The 17465-nt window shown below is 50.4% G+C and overlaps 6 protein-coding genes across 6 annotated transcripts; 4 read left to right on the top strand and 2 right to left on the bottom strand.

The window, feature by feature from the left end:
* Positions 1 to 407: 407 nt before the first annotated feature.
* On the top strand, positions 408 to 2192 carry BDW70DRAFT_132298 (uncharacterized protein). Its single transcript, XM_073736136.1, has 3 exons — positions 408 to 1260; positions 1319 to 1407; positions 1475 to 2192. The coding sequence occupies exons 1-3, from the start codon at positions 1036 to 1038 to the stop codon at positions 1908 to 1910; spliced, it is 750 nt and encodes a 249-aa protein (XP_073598070.1). The 5' UTR covers positions 408 to 1035; the 3' UTR covers positions 1911 to 2192.
* A 1467-nt stretch (positions 2193 to 3659) lies between these two features.
* On the top strand, positions 3660 to 5404 carry BDW70DRAFT_17125 (pepsin-like aspartic protease). Its single transcript, XM_073743173.1, has one exon. The coding sequence runs from the start codon at positions 3797 to 3799 to the stop codon at positions 5282 to 5284; it is 1488 nt and encodes a 495-aa protein (XP_073598069.1). The 5' UTR covers positions 3660 to 3796; the 3' UTR covers positions 5285 to 5404.
* A 1-nt stretch (position 5405) lies between these two features.
* BDW70DRAFT_17124 (L-lactate dehydrogenase) lies at positions 5406 to 7232 on the bottom strand. Its single transcript, XM_073743170.1, has 3 exons — positions 6732 to 7232; positions 5569 to 6672; positions 5406 to 5515 (listed from the first exon to the last, which is right to left on the bottom strand). The coding sequence occupies exons 1-3, from the start codon at positions 6844 to 6846 to the stop codon at positions 5469 to 5471; spliced, it is 1266 nt and encodes a 421-aa protein (XP_073598068.1). The 5' UTR covers positions 6847 to 7232; the 3' UTR covers positions 5406 to 5468.
* A 386-nt stretch (positions 7233 to 7618) lies between these two features.
* Positions 7619 to 9394, top strand: BDW70DRAFT_17090 (putative acyl-CoA thioester hydrolase). Its single transcript, XM_073743055.1, has 5 exons — positions 7619 to 7992; positions 8048 to 8112; positions 8163 to 8459; positions 8505 to 8686; positions 8738 to 9394. Exons 1-5 carry the CDS (start codon positions 7690 to 7692, stop codon positions 9280 to 9282), a joined length of 1392 nt encoding a protein of 463 aa, XP_073598067.1. The 5' UTR covers positions 7619 to 7689; the 3' UTR covers positions 9283 to 9394.
* A 92-nt stretch (positions 9395 to 9486) lies between these two features.
* BDW70DRAFT_158101 (AAA-ATPase Vps4-associated 1 family protein) lies at positions 9487 to 10246 on the top strand (the record flags this gene model as incomplete). The annotated part of the gene is made up of 4 exons (XM_073740469.1): positions 9487 to 9600; positions 9677 to 9937; positions 9991 to 10058; positions 10132 to 10246. The coding sequence occupies 4 exons, from the start codon at positions 9487 to 9489 to the stop codon at positions 10244 to 10246; spliced, it is 558 nt and encodes a 185-aa protein (XP_073598066.1).
* Positions 10247 to 14224: 3978 nt separating this feature from the next.
* Positions 14225 to 16087, bottom strand: dspC (dual specificity phosphatase YVH1). The gene is made up of 5 exons (XM_073742339.1): positions 15820 to 16087; positions 15538 to 15759; positions 15092 to 15442; positions 14648 to 15043; positions 14225 to 14572 (listed from the first exon to the last, which is right to left on the bottom strand). The coding sequence occupies exons 1-5, from the start codon at positions 15861 to 15863 to the stop codon at positions 14548 to 14550; spliced, it is 1038 nt and encodes a 345-aa protein (XP_073598065.1). The 5' UTR covers positions 15864 to 16087; the 3' UTR covers positions 14225 to 14547.
* Between the last annotated feature and the right edge of the window lie 1378 nt (positions 16088 to 17465).

Below are 17465 nucleotides of genomic sequence, written 5' to 3'. Positions count from 1 at the left end.
CATGAAAACATGAGGATAGAGTACTACCGGAACAAGCGATTATATTGATGATAATGATTTCAAAGATTTGAGTGAGATAGATGATGGAAGCTTCGTTTGCCTTCGAGTGATCTGCGCTAGCTGTGGCTGTCCGGGACCATGATTACCCTGAGCTCTGGGCACGCCTCACGAATGACGCGACGGGGCGGTTACTGGGCTTCCCAATGAAACAGTTAAGGAGAAGAGGAGAAGAGTAAGAAATCCTTCCGTCTCAGGATACACAAAACCGTTCTGTATATATTGCCTGATTTGTCGCTATTGGCCCACGCAGGACGTACCCGGAAGGTGACCACCCTTGTAGCTCCGAAGGAGGATGGCGATGAGATAAGACTGGTCTCTTAGGAACTGTTGTCTGTACTCTTTACGGTATGCATTTGTATGCATTTGAGGGGATGATCATGGGCCCCGTCCGCGTCCTCAACCTCGTTTACGGTTTACCCCTCCTTATGTTCTGCCTGAATTCCGTCCCCGATCCATGTTGTAGCCAATAGTGGTAAATGCGATGTTTCAATAGATTCAGCGAAAAGAGATGAAGATGTTGTCGCCTGACCAAAACACCGTGAAGATCGATCTCTAGAGGCGCTACTATTAAACATCCGGGCGACTTGGCCCAGACCGACTCCAGGAGAGCCCACTCGCCCGCTGCAGAGTGGAGAGCTCAACATCCCCCAACCGTTCCACTCCTCCGGAGAGCTCGACTGGCACCGCGACTGTGACGGGACTCTGTGCTACCCGGCACCTTCAAGTACGGCCTGTCCCCCGGCTGACAACTGATTCTTTCTCACTCATCTGCTATTCCTCCTCATCCTCTCATCTCTCACACTTCGTCCTGCATCTGCAAGCTTCATCCAATACTATACTTGCCTCGTCGTACAGTCAACTCTTGGCATTGCACTAGCTATACCTACATTCCTCATCCCAACCTTGGATTCTTCGCAGCTTTAAGCTCGTCGCATCCACATTTAAATCATCCGAATCATCGATTCAATATATCTGATGATGGCTGCTCCTCGTTCAAATTCGCTCCGCGCTCTTCGTCTGCTTTCCCAGCAGCATACCTTCTCTCCCGCCTACCGCCGGGGTCTACACATCACTGGCGCTCACTCGGCTCAGCCTGCCAATGTCTCAGATAAAGCGACCTTATACTCGACTCGCAGCCTGGCGGACCTCAAGAGCGAGTGCCAAAAGCGCTCCTTGAGAGCCACCGGTACTCATGCAGAGGTAGGCATTGTCAGTGGCGTCAGTTACAGTACCAATAACTAACGAGCTCCTTACATAGCTGGTCGAGCGTCTTTCCAACCATGATTTCCTCCAGTCCCGTGCATTCAGCATTGCTATGAGGAGAATCAACAGCAGCTCAAAGCCAGAGTACGTAATAATCTCCTGCAGCCGTGCGCCGTTGTATAGACACCCGGCACTAACACGCCTGATCTAGTACCCCCAGCCGCACATTCAACACCTCCCGCTCCCTCAAAGCCGTCAATGACTCATCTACCGTTGACTTCGCCTACATGCCCTCGATTGACGAAAGCAATAATTCCTCATGGGATGCGCCTGTTCCGATCCTCCCCGAGACGTACACCCACCATGAGCCAGCTGCCCCATCGAGCGTCCTGATGAAGCCGCAGGTTTACACCGTTTCTGGCGACGGGATTGACGTCTCCGCCAGCCCCATGTCCGAGGTTGTTGACAACGACTCTATGGAGATCGATCCGTTCTCCCTCACCGAAGCCGTCGGGAAATCGAGATATGCAGCCCAACTCAAGAGCCAACAAGAACAGAGTGGAGCCAAGTCCATTGCCTCGGAACTCTGGAACGGGCTCCTCGATGACATCTTAGGTCCTAAACAACAGAGTCCTATGCGGAAGTGATTTCTTTGCTATTGTTTATTTTGGCGCTGCACGAATGTTCCCTTGAATGTAGTTAATCTCTTCATGAAGTCCTGACCGACTCTACTGCCTTATCCGAGAAAAAATGTCGAGTTCTTCCGCTACCTTAGTATCTACATATTTTGCCTCGGCTGCTCTCATTGTTCTGTTGACATGATTGTCCTTGACACTAAATAGAGAGTTACAAAACGGCAGATCAGTACATGACGTAGTCTGAGCACCAAAGACGGTTGGTTTATAATGTCATCCCTTGCTTCCTATACCCTGCCCTTACCTTTTACCTACACCTTAGTGTACGGAATAGAGGCCAGGGCCGAGGTTCCTGCAGAAACGGTAGTCCTCCGGATATCCGCAGTGGCTCCCACACCTAAAACCTCATACAATTCAACAGCCTCCGTTACTTCTGACCGGCTTCCGAGAACCTTTTCTAACTAGATTAGACTTCCGGCCTCGAGAAGATGATCTGACTATAAGCTAAAACTGTTTTATCCATTTGCAGTAGTCTGCTCTTACTCAGATATCCAGCTTTTTAACATCTGTCCTGTGATGCGAGTATCTCGGTATTTTACCTGCACACTCCGGTATATCCCGAATTCCCTACAGCCGTCGCTCGAGAATTCCGTTTGACCAGCCGGTAGAAATTGGAAGTATAAGTACCATAGCTACTCCTTTACCGAACATGCGTGGGATTGGCCTATATCCTTGACGTGCGGTCCGGCTTTGGGTGCATCCGGGTAGAAAGACGTCGATAGCCTTCTCAACAGGGCAGATGTACACTGATCGATTTGATTAGTCACCACACTCACTATGGACATATCCCCCATCCTATGCAGTCTCGATGGCGATTTCTCCTTAGTCGTCCACGGTCCCAAAAACTAGCCCATGGAATTCTTGGAATGATATATGCTTAAACAAGTTTGCGGACAGTATGACTTGAGAGCCAGGCTCGACAGTTAGATCTGTGAATGGACCACGTGACCGAGCCGGGCATACTCCGTCTTGGAGTCACAGACGAGTCAGCACTTTCCCTTGCACCAAGCGTTAACTTGGCATAGGAAATGGGATCATCCGTGCCTTTGGCAAAGTCTGGATCGCTGAATTGCTGAAAGTAGTGGCAAAGCTGTGGGGCTGTACCCTTAGGAACCTCGGAGGAACCTCGCTTTCAACGTGAAACATCCAGACAAACAGGTGGTCTTTGCATCAATAATAAATACTTATCAGCTCTCCTTGCTTACGATCAGCCTATACCATGAATAGCTGGACTATTAATATCCAGAGAACTACACTATCTTGGCTATTCAGACTGCGTCCTGCCCAAATTGCCTCGATAAGGACATTCAGGGGTTCCTCCAGCCTTCAGCTCCACCTTTCCTGCTGAAAAGAGGCCAATGTACCGAAGATCCCGGGCGTCCGTTGGCAAGCTAGTCCGCGAGCAGCCAGTCACGTTGGATTTTGCAGAGGCTAGACTTTACCTTGGCAGGGTGGTGGTATCACTGAGAGTTGTCAAAAGGTTCGCGGTGCAACTCCTCATGGAGGAGGAACTGGACATCTCCAACCTCCCCCGTCCTCTCTTCATTCATTTCGTTCGTTGTTGATATCCGTTTGCATTTGCTTTTTTCTTAACATCTAATACAGACGCTTGCATCCGTATCTTTTGTACAACATTAATTCCAGTTTCCTTGTCCCCTCACTGTCTCTCCTTAAGTGTTACTTTCATCCTGCTGCAATAGTTCTTTCATTACACTCGACTGTATCCTAATCTCAACTGGCTGTCTGAGCGTATGCGAAATATAAACTCGCCTGCTTCAGTTTGATCTCTCAATGCTTACCAGCGTTCTCCTGTGATTCTACCAGATCCGTGCCGGATCATGCGTCTCTCACAATGTCTTCTCTCTGCAGCCTACCTCTACACCGGCGCCAATGCCTTCATCCCTTACAGTTTTAAGATCGGCTTGAAAACCGGCTCTGTTGATAGTCCCCAACGCCGGTTTGTGCCTGTGAAGATGCTCACGGGCGACATATCAAGTGAAACGCAACATGATGAAGAGGGCGAGGGCGATTCGGGGTCGGACGACAGCCTTCTGAGTCTGGATATCAAGACTCATGTTCGCCGTGATAACATATACAAAGTCGTCCTAGCCGATACACCCACGTCGCAAAATACAGTCGCTCTGCATCAAGATGGGCTCGACTACTCGTACTTTTCGACAGTAAACATTGGGACCCCCGGGCAGCCGGTATGGATGATGTTGGATACGGGAGGTGCGAATACTTGGGTATTTGGGGCAGACTGCACGTCTGAGCCCTGTCAGATGCATAATACCTTTGGCGATAATTCCTCATCGACTGTGAAAACGACGAGTGATACTTTCATGGTGGGATACGGGTCGGGCAGAGTCAGCGGGAACCTTGTTACGGATCGCCTCAAGATTGCCAATATCGATGTACAAATGACTTTTGGGTTGGCAACTAATGCAACGGACGACTTCCGGGATTACCCCATAGACGGAATTCTAGGGCTTGGTCGGTCCAATGATACTTCCTTGGGCGGCAGGCGTGCGTTTATGGACCTGGTCACGCAGGAGGGGGATCTTGATTCGAACATTGTTGGTTTCCACATGTCGCGCAACTCGGACGGAGAAAGGAATGGGACTGTCACGTTTGGTGGTGTCGATAAGACCAAGTTCGAGGGTGACATATCGTACACTAACGTTGTTGAGTCAAGCATCCATTGGAGCATTCCTCTGGATGACGCGAGCGTCAATGGCGAATCCTGCGGGTTCACGGGCAAGACAGCCATCATCGACACAGGGACATCGTACTCATTGTTTCCACCGGACGATGCAAAGACCATACATTCACTCATTCCAGGCTCGAAGCAACTTTCGGACGAGAACTACCTTGTCCCATGTGACTCGACAGCTAAAGTGCAGTTCACCTTTTCCGGTGTGAGCTACACCATGTCTCCAAAGGATTATATTGGAGCAGACCTGGAATCCGGTGACGGCTGTGTCTCTACGATTATCGCCCAGGCCATATTTGGTGACAATGTCATGATACTCGGCGACACCTTTCTCAAAAACGTATACAGTGTTTTTGATTTTGATAATGACCGCATCGGCTTTGCGCAGCTTCCTGGAACTGATTCACCTACCACGAGCACAACGACGGCGACAGTTGCAACGCCCACAGACACGTTCTCTACTGAGTCCGACTCGGACTCCACTGATTCATCAACTTCCACTTCTACGGACCCTACCGGGACGTCCGTCGAGTTTACTGGCACGGGAACGACGGCTAAAGTTCCTGCTTTCTTCTGGCCCGTGGCCACTCTTCTATTCTTGTCTTGTATTTAGCAGCCTTCTTGTGGGCTCTATTTCTATTTTACATACCCCCAGCTGTCGCAGAATTTTATTGCATATATCATATATTATTGTAATCAGAAACACGTTTTGTTGACTTGTGGCGTTGTTCATGCTAGCGTACGGCGTAATGATACACTCTTTAAGCAGACATATCCTTCCAGTATGACTCGAGCAATCACAACACCCTATCCGGGATATACGTGTATGATTTTGGATATGACTCTACAACACGTTAGCGCTGCATCCGAGCCCCTGAGGGCAAATCATGAACTTACCAAGTATCGAGCGGTCAAAGTCTTTCACGTTTCTAAACCCTCCCACAGCCATCAAAATATCAAAATCTGCTAGCAAACTCTTCATAACATGCCTCACCCCTTCCTCTCCCATTATACTTAATCCCCAAATCCACAACCTCCCCACAAACACAAACTTCGCGCCCAGTGCCAATGCCTTGCCAACATCGCTCGCCCCCCTCACACCAGAATCATACATGATATAGATCTGGTCGCCAACGGCATTCGCAATATTCTCGAGCGCATCAAGAGACGCAATCGCACCGTCGACCTGCCGGCCCGCATGATTACTCACCACAATCCCGTCGACGCCGAGCTCAACACACTTCTTTGCATCCGGGACGGATTGAATCCCCTTGATGGCGAATGGTCGACCACCAGATATCTCTTTCCACGTCTTAATCAGCCATGGTATTTTCTCCCACGACCAGGCGCGTCCATGCCAGACGGAGTCGATCCATTTGGTCGAGGCTGCCACGACGTCTTTCTCGGGGTCGATGCCTGCTTCGCGGCAGCGTTTTTGAAACACCGGGTCAGTTAGGCCTAAATCTGCGCCTAGACCGCGGTAAAATGCGTAGTTTGAGTTCGCGACGTCGTCGTGGCGCCAGCCGAGTTGCCATGTATCCGTCGTCAGCACGACGGCGTCGAACCCGCTGTCCCATGCCCTCTTTAGCAGGGAGACTGTCAGCTCGTCGTCGTGCGGCATGTATAGCTGGTAGAACCTCGGGTTCCCCGGTCCATTTGCCTCGCCGACTTTCTCAATCGGTGAGCTTCCAGCTGTACTGAGACAGTATGGGAGATTTAGTTCGCCAGCAACCTTTGCAACAGCAAGTTCTGCGGACGGGTGGTAGATCTTGTTGATGCCTATTGGGGCGAATCCGATTGGGGCCGAGACTGTGTGTCCGAAGATGGTGGTTGTCGTGTCGCGGAGGTTCGTGTCAACGAGCTGATTGGGGATTATACGGTGGCGGTAGAAGGCTTGTCGGTTGGCGAGGTGGGTGGTTGATAGCCCGGCGTTGGAAGAGGCGTAGAACCAGCCGCCTTTGCTGAGAGTTTCCTTGGCTTGTTGTTCGAGTTTGGTGGGATCTGTACTTGTCAGATGGTTAGTGGTAGATGAGGTAGATGAGATGGTTAGAGAGGCTGACCTGTGTTGAACGGGGCTGTCTTGCCCTCGTTGAGCTTCAGAAAGTTCTCACGCTGGTATAGGGCCCATTGGGGGGTTGTGCGGTGTTGGATGTTGGGATTGCTAGGGTCAGACATGTCTGCGCTCTGGGTATCCTTTGGATCTAATAGACCGCAGCAATTCAATGTCTATATCTGTCTTTCTAATCGAGATATAGATAGCTGTTCAAGCGATAATGGTAGTGCAGTTATGTTGGCGTCAGTCGAACCTGATCCACAGCAGAGGTGATCCAGAAACTCGAAACATATGGCGCTGGGGCCATGCTATCAGATATTACCCCGCTATCGCCCTGTATGATTGACAGTTTTCTTTGTCGATTGCTTAAGAATACTAGATGACTTCACTTTGACGGCATCCTTTGTGCCGAACTATGATGGAACCGTCTCCAACTTTGGCAAACAGCAGGAGGTATTAAGCTGGCGTTTAGCATAGAGCTGAGCATACTTTTCGCCTGATAGTGTGAATGATGCTCTGGGTAGCAGTATAGGGTACTTATCAAAAGTAGCTTATAGTGCAGACGTTGCAGTTGAGCCCGTCGTCTGAAGTAGACATGACATGACGTCATCCTGCACATATAATTCAGCTATGGAGTATACCCTCGGGAACAAGCTCTGAACCCTGGTCATTATTAGCACGAGATTTGAGCTTATTGCGAAACTAAATAATTGAGATCTAGCCTCGCATAGAACAACCGTAGATTCCTCAGATTGAGCTGAAGCTTGACGGGATAGTTCTTAGTCGGGCCCGATTTGTTCCGTGCAAGAAGCCGAGTCGGGAGCTGGAGCGGGAGTTAATTGTCAATCAACCACTCGTTTCTCCAATAACAACGAATACAATCTCATTACTCACCCCAATTCTCCATAACTAAACTTATCCCTGAAAGGCAGCGTAGAGCTAGCCTCAATCGACGAACAGATACCATGTTCAGCTTAAGCACACGCCGCTCCGTCGCGAGTCATTCCAAGTATCTCTGTGCTGCAACGACCGGCGCAAACGTTCGACCCCGGGCAGTGAACTCATTATATTATGCCTCAACTCGAGAGTTTCAATCCACTCCATCACAAGCCGCGTTTCGGCCAACATGGATGCCCATGCGCGTAAAAACGCCATGGATTGAGGCTTTGAATAAGAGTCGGGAGCAGCCGCAGCCGGGGCAGGAGGAGGCTCCTCGAGCCAAGCCAGATTTGACGCCAAAGAGGATGGCAGATAGCTATTACAGCGCTGTCAGTATTCTTACGCTTTTACGTTCGAGGTGATGGGGCTGACGAAGCACGGCAGATTCTCCCGCTGGCTCAGGATAAGTGGCTCTTGGACACATACCTGAATGCTTCAGGACATATCAGGTTTGTTTGCCTCGTTCTGATCGAGCACAGGATTGCACTAATGGGCGTAGACTGGGTTCGTTGCTAATGGACCTTGACGCGCTTGCGGGTGTTATAGCCTACCGACACACCGGTGACTCCGTGACGACTGTGACTGCGGCCGTGGATAGAATCACCATTGAGCATCCGCTGATGGAAATCTGCGACCTTGAGCTGAGCGGCCAGGTTACGTATGCAACCGGAAGATCCAGTATGGAGGTCTCGCTCCAGGTTGCCAAGGTCCCTGCGCCTGGGGAGAAGCCAAACCCGGAGGATGTCCTGATTACTTGCGCGTTTACTATGGTCTCGCTTGATCCTGCGACTAAAAAGTAAGTACGGCCGCCGGTTGTAGTTATGCTTACTGACATTGTCAGGCCCGTCAATGTTGCACCTCTGTTGGTTGAAACCGAGGAAGAGCGCGCATTGTTCAAAAAAGGGGAAAAGAATTATCAAGCAAAGAAGGCACTGAGGAAGCGGAGTCTTCTTGAGAAAGCACCTGACGATGAAGAGAGCAACCTCATTCACTCCCTATGGACGAAAGAAATGTCATACCTGAGTAAGTGCAGTTGGCAAAACCGCCTATCCGGATACATACTGATCAGTACAGAATCTCCTGAAAAACGACCCGCCAATACCATCTCTATGAGCGACGCAGTCCTCAAATCCGCCATGATTATGCAGCCGCAAGACCGCAACCGCCACAACTTCATGATCTTTGGCGGCTTCCTGCTCAAGCAAACCTTTGAGCTCGCCTTCTGCTGCGCCGCCTCATTCTCGCACGCCCGTCCAAACTTCATTTCTCTCGATCCCAGTACCTTTGAGAACCCAGTTCCCGTCGGAAGTGTTCTCTACCTTCGCGCGACCGTCGCCTACACCGAGCCGCTGGAGCGCGAATCTGGGAGCAAGAGCAAGTACACCAAGATTCAAGTACGCGTGGACACCAAGGTGCGGGACGTCGAGCATGGCACGAAAAAGGCAACGGGTATGTTCAACTATACATTTTTGGTTGAGGGTGATGTGCATGTTATGCCCAAGAGCTACGGCGAGTACATGGTCTGGACAGACGCAAGGCGGCGAGCAAGAAACACGGATGAGTTAACGCCGATCAGGGAGCGGAGTGCCCTAAGGAGTTTGGATAGTGTGACCGAGTAAGGTACTATACTTTATATTTCACAAGCAAGGTAGATATCATTCGATATATAGTTGTTGGGTCACATGACTTGGGTGTTTCTCCGCACAACTCCACCGTCTCTCTTGATCTCCAATTCCCACGCGATCTCATTTCTAGTTGTCGCTATAGACAACACACTAGGCTCGCATCTATCTCTCTTTACATATAAGATAGACAGAACTAAAATGACAACCCTTCCTAACGTCTGGCACCTCCGGCGCGTGGCGGATACGGCCGCAAAAGCCTGCCTGATCTGCTACAAACCATCCAGCAGTGTTTTAATCACGCCCAACAACAAAGTATGCACATGCACCTTTTATATAGATTCTCTTCTATATTGCTTTGAAGGGGATTCATGGTCTAACACAATCTTAGGACTACTTCTATGTTTGCCCGGTGCACCTCAAAGACCGGCATTTCTGCTCGCCCATTGTTGATGCCGAGGAAGAGGCAGCGAAGAAAAAGGCCGAGGCTATGGCAAGGGAGATCGAAAAAGTAAAGAAGGAGTATGAGGAAAAGCAGCAGCGAAAGAAGGAGAAGGAAAAGAAGGACGATCCTAAGGACGACAAGGACAAAGACAAGGATGACTCTAAAAAGGCAGACGATACGAAGGAAGAGAAGGAGCGGGATGATAAGGTTCGTTCGTCTTATTCTCTGATTTGGCTGGTTTTTTTGCTGACAGCCGGTAGATTGATGCTATCAAAAAGCAAAGCACATCTACGACAGATGACTCGCCGCGGATCTTCGCTCTGCATAAGTATGGACTTTTTTCTATATTGTTAACCCTAGTGTGGCAGTCCAGGTGGGCATAAACTGACATCATCGCTTAGGAACTTCTACCAAATGCGCATCGACAGAATGTGTAACATAGAAGCCGCCAAGCGCAACCGTCAACGGCTTCAAGACCCCTCTTTCTTCCCGTCCGTTCCGTCGGGTGGTCTGTGAATGCAAGTAGATAAGTCCAGCTCTAACGAAGCGGGAAGCAAACGTGGTGGGGCGTCACAACGCCAGGCGTCCGCACAACGCGAGCGCTGCTCGGTCTACTTGCGCTCGATATGACCCGAGCGACCTCCAAGCGTGGGTGGGTTGATAGATGGGCGGATGATCCCACCACCAATCTTTGGATTAGGGCTTGTTATGTTCTAAGATTTGCGCAAGAAACAGGGTTCAGTCTGGTATGTGTAACATGTCGTTTTTCGAAGGGTCCTACCTCCATTCGTGACCAGCATGGATATGATGACATGGTGTGATGCGATATGATAGGCGTACGTGAGCGTTGTACGGGCAAGGGCAACATCAACGTTCGTATGCAGGCATTGCGTCCCCGCTCAGACGGCTTAGGCACTGATTGCTTGCTGACTGCTGTCAGCGTCAGCGCAGGTTCAGGAGCTGTCTCATGCTACACGGACTCGGGACATATAAGGCGTCCAAAGGCAGCGAAATCTGGGGAAGCTAGTCGAGAATGAAAAAACACGTCCCGCGAAGATGGAGCTTAAGTTGGCGCATTAACCGAAGAACTGCCTGCGACTACAGAGCGAGCTAGTCGACATTCATCGATTTCAGATCAAGTCGGTCTTTCCCGGCCATGCCAGGTCAAGGTGTCACGTCCGTAGACAGTCAGCACTAACATTCCTCGACTCTGGCAATCGTATCCAAGACCACAAGACCGCCTGCTCGTCGTCTCTCGCATCCTCGCGTCATACACATACATATCCACGTCGCGCAACGGCAACGCATGCGCATGCGCCGGCGCATCTATCAGCACTAACTCTAGTGTAGTGCACTACTCATTAGGTACCCTGCAGTCTACATAGAAAGCTGCCGCCAGCGCTCGCTCAATGTTGCCCGAAACGGTTCCACCGGCGAAGCAGATAAGCGCTAGTCTTAGGTGGGCAAACGCACGCCCACGCTCAACGGCGACGTTTGAATTTTGCATTGTCTGATATCCTTACTTTGTACTATTGTTCTCTGTCTTCGCCTTGTGTTGCAAGCAATCTAACGCATACGTTCTTGGTTCTGATTCTGGTTCTAATTCTCACCCTGACCCTCGCCCAAATCCTGGCCGCAGACCGAGTCGTTCCAACATCGTGTCAGCCCTAGTAGGATTGGTCTGAAACAATATTTACATCGGCGGTTCGTTCCCCTAGCGGACAGTTGTTGCCACGGACTAAAGCATCCGTCAATCCCATTCCGGGAATAGGGCAACGGGGCAATGGGGCAATGCCACCTGCATTAGATAGCCCGATACATCCCTTACTCACCTGCATACGAGATTGAGACAAGCTCCTACGAATTACGCCCGTCTTACGCACTTCACCGTTTCCACTTTTGTTTCGAGGATAGCCAGCAGATTTGACCCGCCTGAACTACCACGGGTAGCCAAGGGTAGCCCTGGAGATAAACACGACCAGAAGCCAACTACGCAAGTCGACTAGTCCTTTTTAATACACTAAAATTTTAATAATCAATGGCACCCTCGGTTAGAGGGTTGATTCCCGCGAAGACAATGTCCGAGTAGCGTGCCTGTTGAGGTCATGTTCTGTTCAACTCTGTTAGTACGTTACACTGTCTGTCGAAATAGTTAGCTACCCTTTCTTTCTATTACCTTTCCTAGTACCCTTTCTGGTACCTTCCTAGTAGTACTCTAGGAAATAAGGAGCCACGGTCTGAGTCCAGTCAAGGTAGACAGACCTCGCTGATTTTGCAAGGAATGATACAACTTTGCACTCAGACCAAAGCACGTTCAATCCGTGCTGGCCCGCGTCAGAGTCGGCATCAGCTGTTCCATGAGAGTACTCAAGTGGGAGACGCAGAGTCAGCCTTAATGTATCTATATTCTGCGTTACAGTAAGAAGTCATGATCACTATCTTGAAGCCCTGTCAGCCTGCTCAGGAGCTTGTTGCTAGGTAGCATAGTAACAGAAACCACCACTTTCAAAGGACGCTCACTGCAAAGTACGAATTGACATCGAAACATGAATGAGACATTACACCAATCTTGTCCATCCCGTATCATGCCGTGTACAACCTAGCTTTGCCACTCTTTCAGGGTTCTTATGTCATTGCACTGGTAGAGCTCCCAAGGGTTGTAGTGCATATGGCACTAGGATCTAGGGCATCCCAGTAAAGGACACTTATACATGTCTCGCCCGATTCCGTCTGAATGTTCAGATATGTCCGTATATATGCATGCAAGCAAGCACATCAAGCCGAGTATAGCAAGCATATTGTAGGAATACTTTCGATTCAGCCGAACACGGACTGCCAAACCGTAGCACCTGAACGCAGCACTATAACAAGGCAACCACTTTCTAGGTCAAAGGTTGCTACCCTACTGCCTATCTACCCTGCGCTGTACTGCAGGGACAGGGATAAGGGCCGAGCCGACCGATCTTAAACCTGGAAGCTTAGAGCCGGTACTATGAGCTACTACTGACCAGCAATTGAGGCAGTGCTAGGCTGCATCAATTCGACTCCGACCAGCTTTGGGCTTCCCAGACTATAGCTTGATAGCTTGATAGGGAGGCTGACGACGACATACTGAAACTAGGCATCCATCTAATCGATCCGCCGTGCCCGTCTATCCAGTCGTCAGTGCCGCCTTGCCAGATGTCTACGTACCATCAATGCCGGTGAGGAACGTTCTGGCTGCAGAGCAGTGGACACCGGACTGACAAGTATCTCTACTGCGGGTGGAACCTTCCGTTCATGATTACACTAGACTACTATAAGTGAAATGAACAGGACGAAATTTGGTTAAGACGGGAGGAATAAGTCTAGTATGCCTTGAGCAGCCATAGTTAGCCAGCCAGCTCGTGTCTAATTAGGTTGATAAACCTGATCTCTGGCCTCAGAGTGTCAGAACGGTAACTTCGTGTCCTCCTTCTCTTTTTTTGCTCTTTTTTGAGTTGGAAGTATAGCCCGCACTCGTATATGCAACCGGAGATTCCAAGAACAAGAATCCAGAATGCCAAGCACCATTTAGGTTTATTATGCGTGTGTTGCTTGCATTCAGTCCCTGCGCAACAAGGTCTCAGAATGGAGCTGAGGATGGGACACTGTGCGGAGTACGTAGACGTAGTCGATGCAACTCGATATTCTTAGAGTGGCGGCATTGGGAACCGGCCGCCAGAGTCAAATATTTTATAATAATCGACTTTCAGCTGCAGCCCAGTTTGCCACGAGACGAGTCTGTGTACGGCGTAATTGAAAATTACCGCCGAACCCAAACTCCAGAAACCAGGGAGAATGTCAGTCGCGAGCGTTGAGTGGTCGCCGCCAGAGGGCGTTGCGTAAGAGCAGTTTGCACAGCCCCCTTCCCGGCGCTAGTGATCCAGCCCAGCCGGGCCCCTGCGAGGTGGAGTGTACCGCTGGAATGTTCTTCCACGCCGAACCGCCCATGCTGCAGATCCCCGAGATGCCTTCTGTTCCTGAGCGTCCGAGTTTCAACCTCGTCTTGCAAGGACAGGCGGCAGGACAGGCACAGGATTGGCCCGCCTGGCTTAGTAATGGCGGGTCCAGCCTCGTGGGACGTATGTGGGGTTCTGGCCCTGGTTTCAGGTTTCTCAGTTTTCAACCTTCAGAATACTACAGAGTTTAAGGCACTGGCAACTAAGCATGGGGGTTCCATGCCGGCTCGTCTATCTAGGGGCTGGATGCTCGGTTTGCGTAACAGGTGAATATTTTTATCTCGACGGCTGCCTGTGCTATTGGAGCGAGTGTTGCGTGCATCCGATCCTTTTACGCCGACAAGGATTCTGAATGAGATTATGAGACGGGCGATCTGGTGGTTGGATCTGCGACTTCTGAAACAGTAGCGAATTGACGCCAATCAACCCTGAAATAGAGTTTTAACGTTTAGGTGTGTCTTGGCTGTGCTTGCACATACTCTGTACCGTTCTGCGCACGCAAGGGTCCATGAATCCACGATCCCATAGTCCGTACCGTCCCAGCGGTCTGCCTCTTCTTATTTCCTGGCTCCTATCTCCCACCCCCGCTCTTGGAGATTGAGTGGCGGTGTCTCATTTCGTGAAATGAAATCGATCATCGTGAAAGCCACGTGACGTTCTGGTTGCATTCGCTCGGATATCAGACGCATTTGCTGCCAGGCTGAACCACTTCAACCATGCAAAGAGCAAACCTTTTCCGCGGACGGACCATTACGTAGGCTACACCCGCCGCGGGCTGTTTAATTTTTGGCGCGGCGGCGCTCAGACTGCAATGAGGTCGATTTATGACGTTATGGATCAAAGGCTGCCTTTCGCGGGATCCCTAATCACAAGACTCGTGTTACTTTCTCCTCGTACTTACAGTGACAGCTAATGATTAGATCTGTACAAGACGTACCTTTCACTTTCAGGCTTGACACCAGCGCTACCTATATTAGGTCGCATATTCGGTGGCAACCGGATACCAGAAGGTAAACCGGGCCCTCGTCGGATGGTGACTGGCTCCGAGATGTCCACTCTTGCCCTCGCAAGGCCAATTGCAGGGACAACCCAGTCGCCGCAGCTACATTGCATTCCCTGCCACGCAAACTTTCCAATGTTGGATCCACATGAGGAATTGGGACATGTCAACCGGCCTGACAAAGGTGCATCCCCAGGGGTATCAGGGAAAAGACTAGGTCGCATCCATGTTAGCGGACTCATGAATATGTGTGCGCATTCAGAGATTATTGCGCCCTTTACATCCCCATGGGATCCGTGTGGAACAACAAATGGTGCGATCGCCAACTTTCGCCTATTTATAGTGAGTAAAATGGCTGTTTTCAGGAATTAGAAGACCGACCTGCATTTGCGGCATTTTATCTCCGTTGCTGGACCCGTGGTATCTACGTGCTGCTGTGGCTGTTCGTCTTCGAAATAAACGGACTCCATCTCGGGAGCACGCCCGCAGGCAACGCTCTCTTCAACCTCTCGGCGATAAAGCCAACGGCTGTAGAGAGGGTGCGAAGTAACATCATCAGGACATCCCATCTGGTGGTAAACATTGAGCTGCTCCATGAACCCCGGGTTGGGTTCACATAGCGGTCGGGATTCCCTAAGAAGAGCAAGAGCGGACTGCGGTGTGAGCGCATTCCGTTGCCGACGCAAAAGGTATGCAATGCAGACAGTTGCGGAGCGGGATTTCCCCATTGCACTGGATGCTGTTAGTGGCCTACAATGAAACAAAGGCATTGTAGGGCGACACGTGGTCTCTAAGGTGACCCTGAACTAGATGAGACGTAAACTAACCAATGAACTAGCACGCCACCACCTGAATCCAAGCCAGACTGGATGAACTTGATGGCTGACGGGAAATGCTCGAGTAGATTCTCATCATCTAAGTCATCAACCTCGATGCGGTGATGCTGGTAGCCAGCGAACAAATCATCCTTCGGCCGTAATCGGATCACTGAAAGGACATGGGTGATGTTTCCGCTGCTCATGGCAGCCTTATTCTTCAAGGCGAATACGCTAAGGACTTGCGTTAGCAGCCATTTTCATATCCCTATGGGCTTGCTTCCTAGTACCAACCCTCCGATGTAGATGTTATGGCCGGGAACCTTATTCATAGCCATGGTGTTTTATTGCATACAGCGAAGGTTCGCTGTAAATGTCCTGAATAGCACTAGCAAGAGAGAAAGACCAGGTTTATATTGCAATAACTTGAGAACGCAGAGAGGACGCTTTTGCCTGACTCACACTCTGAACAGCACTAGCAAGAGAGAAAGACCAGGTTTATATTGCAATAACGTGAGAACGCAGAGAGGACGCTTTTGCCTGACTCACACTCTGACTTCCGGGATCTTGGAGTTGATATTCAGCGGCCCCGCCAAGAATATCAAGAGAAATGATTGGCGCTCAGGTCGGCCAAGGATTACCAGAATTGGGGGAGATAGGGCCTAGGGTAAGGGTACGGCTGGTCCCGTGACCGCGCCAATACCCCGCACTTTCGACTTTGGCGTCGTTGGCTGGTTTCAAGCAAGTCTCTGCATTTGCCGCCATCCATGGAAGACCCAGGGCTCACGGCATTCCGATGGCTGCACATGTTCTCCAGATTCCAGGCCCCATAGAAATCGAGGTCTTGTGCTTCGTATCCCTATAACGTCAGCGTTGCCTATTGAACCAACAGAGTGTATGGAGGAATCGGCCTGGCGCTAGCGAGTCAGACGCAATAGACGACCATTGAAGGCACTGGGCGGGGAAATCCTCGGACCATTCGGCCGTCTGGATGGCGGCCCGTCATCCATAATTTCCCGTTTGAGTGCTGCTGCAGGATTCCCTGCAGGAAGAACATCCATAATCGCTGCCTTAGTCCGTGATTGGCATTCCTTTGCCGCCAAGGCTGTGAAAGCTAGTTTCAGACTTTCCAGTATTGATACTATCGCGAACAGGCATGAGTCTGTGCGGCTTCATCCCTCCGTTTGAACCCTAAAGGATCAAATGGTGCTTGCTCGTTGGCCGTCACTTCATGCTAACTGCCTGTTGTCGTCATCCTCTGGGGCTCTACGGAGTACCTAAATATGCTGGCGCTGTACAACAAGCAGGCTTCCAGTTGTCCAGCAGCATTGACCGGTAATGGATGTGAAGTGTAGTTAGGCTACTCCGTATGGAGTACGAATGAGCGCGCTTCAGGACGCTAGGACCAGATAGTCTGTGGCCAAGAAATCTCCAGTATCATTGGTCCCATCCAAACGCTTATTTTAGTACGAGGTAAATAATGCTTGGTTTCCTCTGCATACACTTCCAAGCACTGTCGTCAGTGTCAGCAATACGGACGCTATATGACTGCAAGTCACCGCATCCAGTGGCAAAAGAGCCGTGCGGCCAAAAGGGGCTCTCGAAGAAGAAGCTGATACAAACTTGGAAAGCGCCGGAAGCGGTCCCCGGAACTCTCTGCAGCCCTTTAAGGCTGACGGCGGTTTTTTATTTATATATTTTTACTTTCGGTTACTGCAAACCCAAGCAGCAAAACCTTGGTTTGGGGTACGAGGAAATTACTCAATAGACCGAGCCGTTCCCATCGCTTGGTCTGCTCTTTTCAGCCGACTATGGCCGCTAGTCCTGCTGATGCTCGAAAATGATGTAAAAGAATTGAGTCAAAACAATCAATGCCTCCATGAGTCTACAATAGGCAACTCCGTCACTCCTCGGTGCCCATTCCTCAGCCGCCCAGCAAC

The sequence above is a fragment of the Aspergillus foveolatus genome (assembly GCF_047715535.1).
Source record: "Aspergillus foveolatus strain CBS 279.81 unplaced genomic scaffold BDW70scaffold_12, whole genome shotgun sequence".
NCBI lineage: Eukaryota > Fungi > Ascomycota > Eurotiomycetes > Eurotiales > Aspergillaceae > Aspergillus > Aspergillus foveolatus.
Note: the sequence above shows the minus strand (reverse complement) of the source record. Positions and strands in the feature narration are given on the sequence as shown.

Coding starts and splice junctions, on each gene's coding strand:
- dspC (XM_073742339.1), bottom strand. CDS start 15,863: ATGGCTATGAATAAGGTTCCCGGCCATAACATCTACATCGGAGG. Junction 15,044..15,091: donor ATAAAATGCCGCAAATGCAG/GTCGGTCTTCTA, acceptor CACTATAAATAG/GCGAAAGTTGGCGATCGCAC. Junction 14,573..14,647: donor GTCAAGCCTGAAAGTGAAAG/GTACGTCTTGTA, acceptor TCTTGTGATTAG/GGATCCCGCGAAAGGCAGCC.
- BDW70DRAFT_17090 (XM_073743055.1), top strand. CDS start 7,690: ATGTTCAGCTTAAGCACACGCCGCTCCGTCGCGAGTCATTCCAAGTAT. Junction 7,993..8,047: donor CAGATAGCTATTACAGCGCT/GTCAGTATTCTT, acceptor GAAGCACGGCAG/ATTCTCCCGCTGGCTCAGGA. Junction 8,687..8,737: donor GAAAGAAATGTCATACCTGA/GTAAGTGCAGTT, acceptor TGATCAGTACAG/AATCTCCTGAAAAACGACCC.
- BDW70DRAFT_17125 (XM_073743173.1), top strand. CDS start 3,797: ATGCGTCTCTCACAATGTCTTCTCTCTGCAGCCTACCTCTACACCGGC.
- BDW70DRAFT_17124 (XM_073743170.1), bottom strand. CDS start 6,846: ATGTCTGACCCTAGCAATCCCAACATCCAACACCGCACAACCCCCCAA. Junction 6,673..6,731: donor GACAGCCCCGTTCAACACAG/GTCAGCCTCTCT, acceptor TGACAAGTACAG/ATCCCACCAAACTCGAACAA. Junction 5,516..5,568: donor CTTTGACCGCTCGATACTTG/GTAAGTTCATGA, acceptor AACGTGTTGTAG/AGTCATATCCAAAATCATAC.
- BDW70DRAFT_132298 (XM_073736136.1), top strand. CDS start 1,036: ATGATGGCTGCTCCTCGTTCAAATTCGCTCCGCGCTCTTCGTCTGCTT. Junction 1,261..1,318: donor CCACCGGTACTCATGCAGAG/GTAGGCATTGTC, acceptor CTCCTTACATAG/CTGGTCGAGCGTCTTTCCAA. Junction 1,408..1,474: donor AACAGCAGCTCAAAGCCAGA/GTACGTAATAAT, acceptor CGCCTGATCTAG/TACCCCCAGCCGCACATTCA.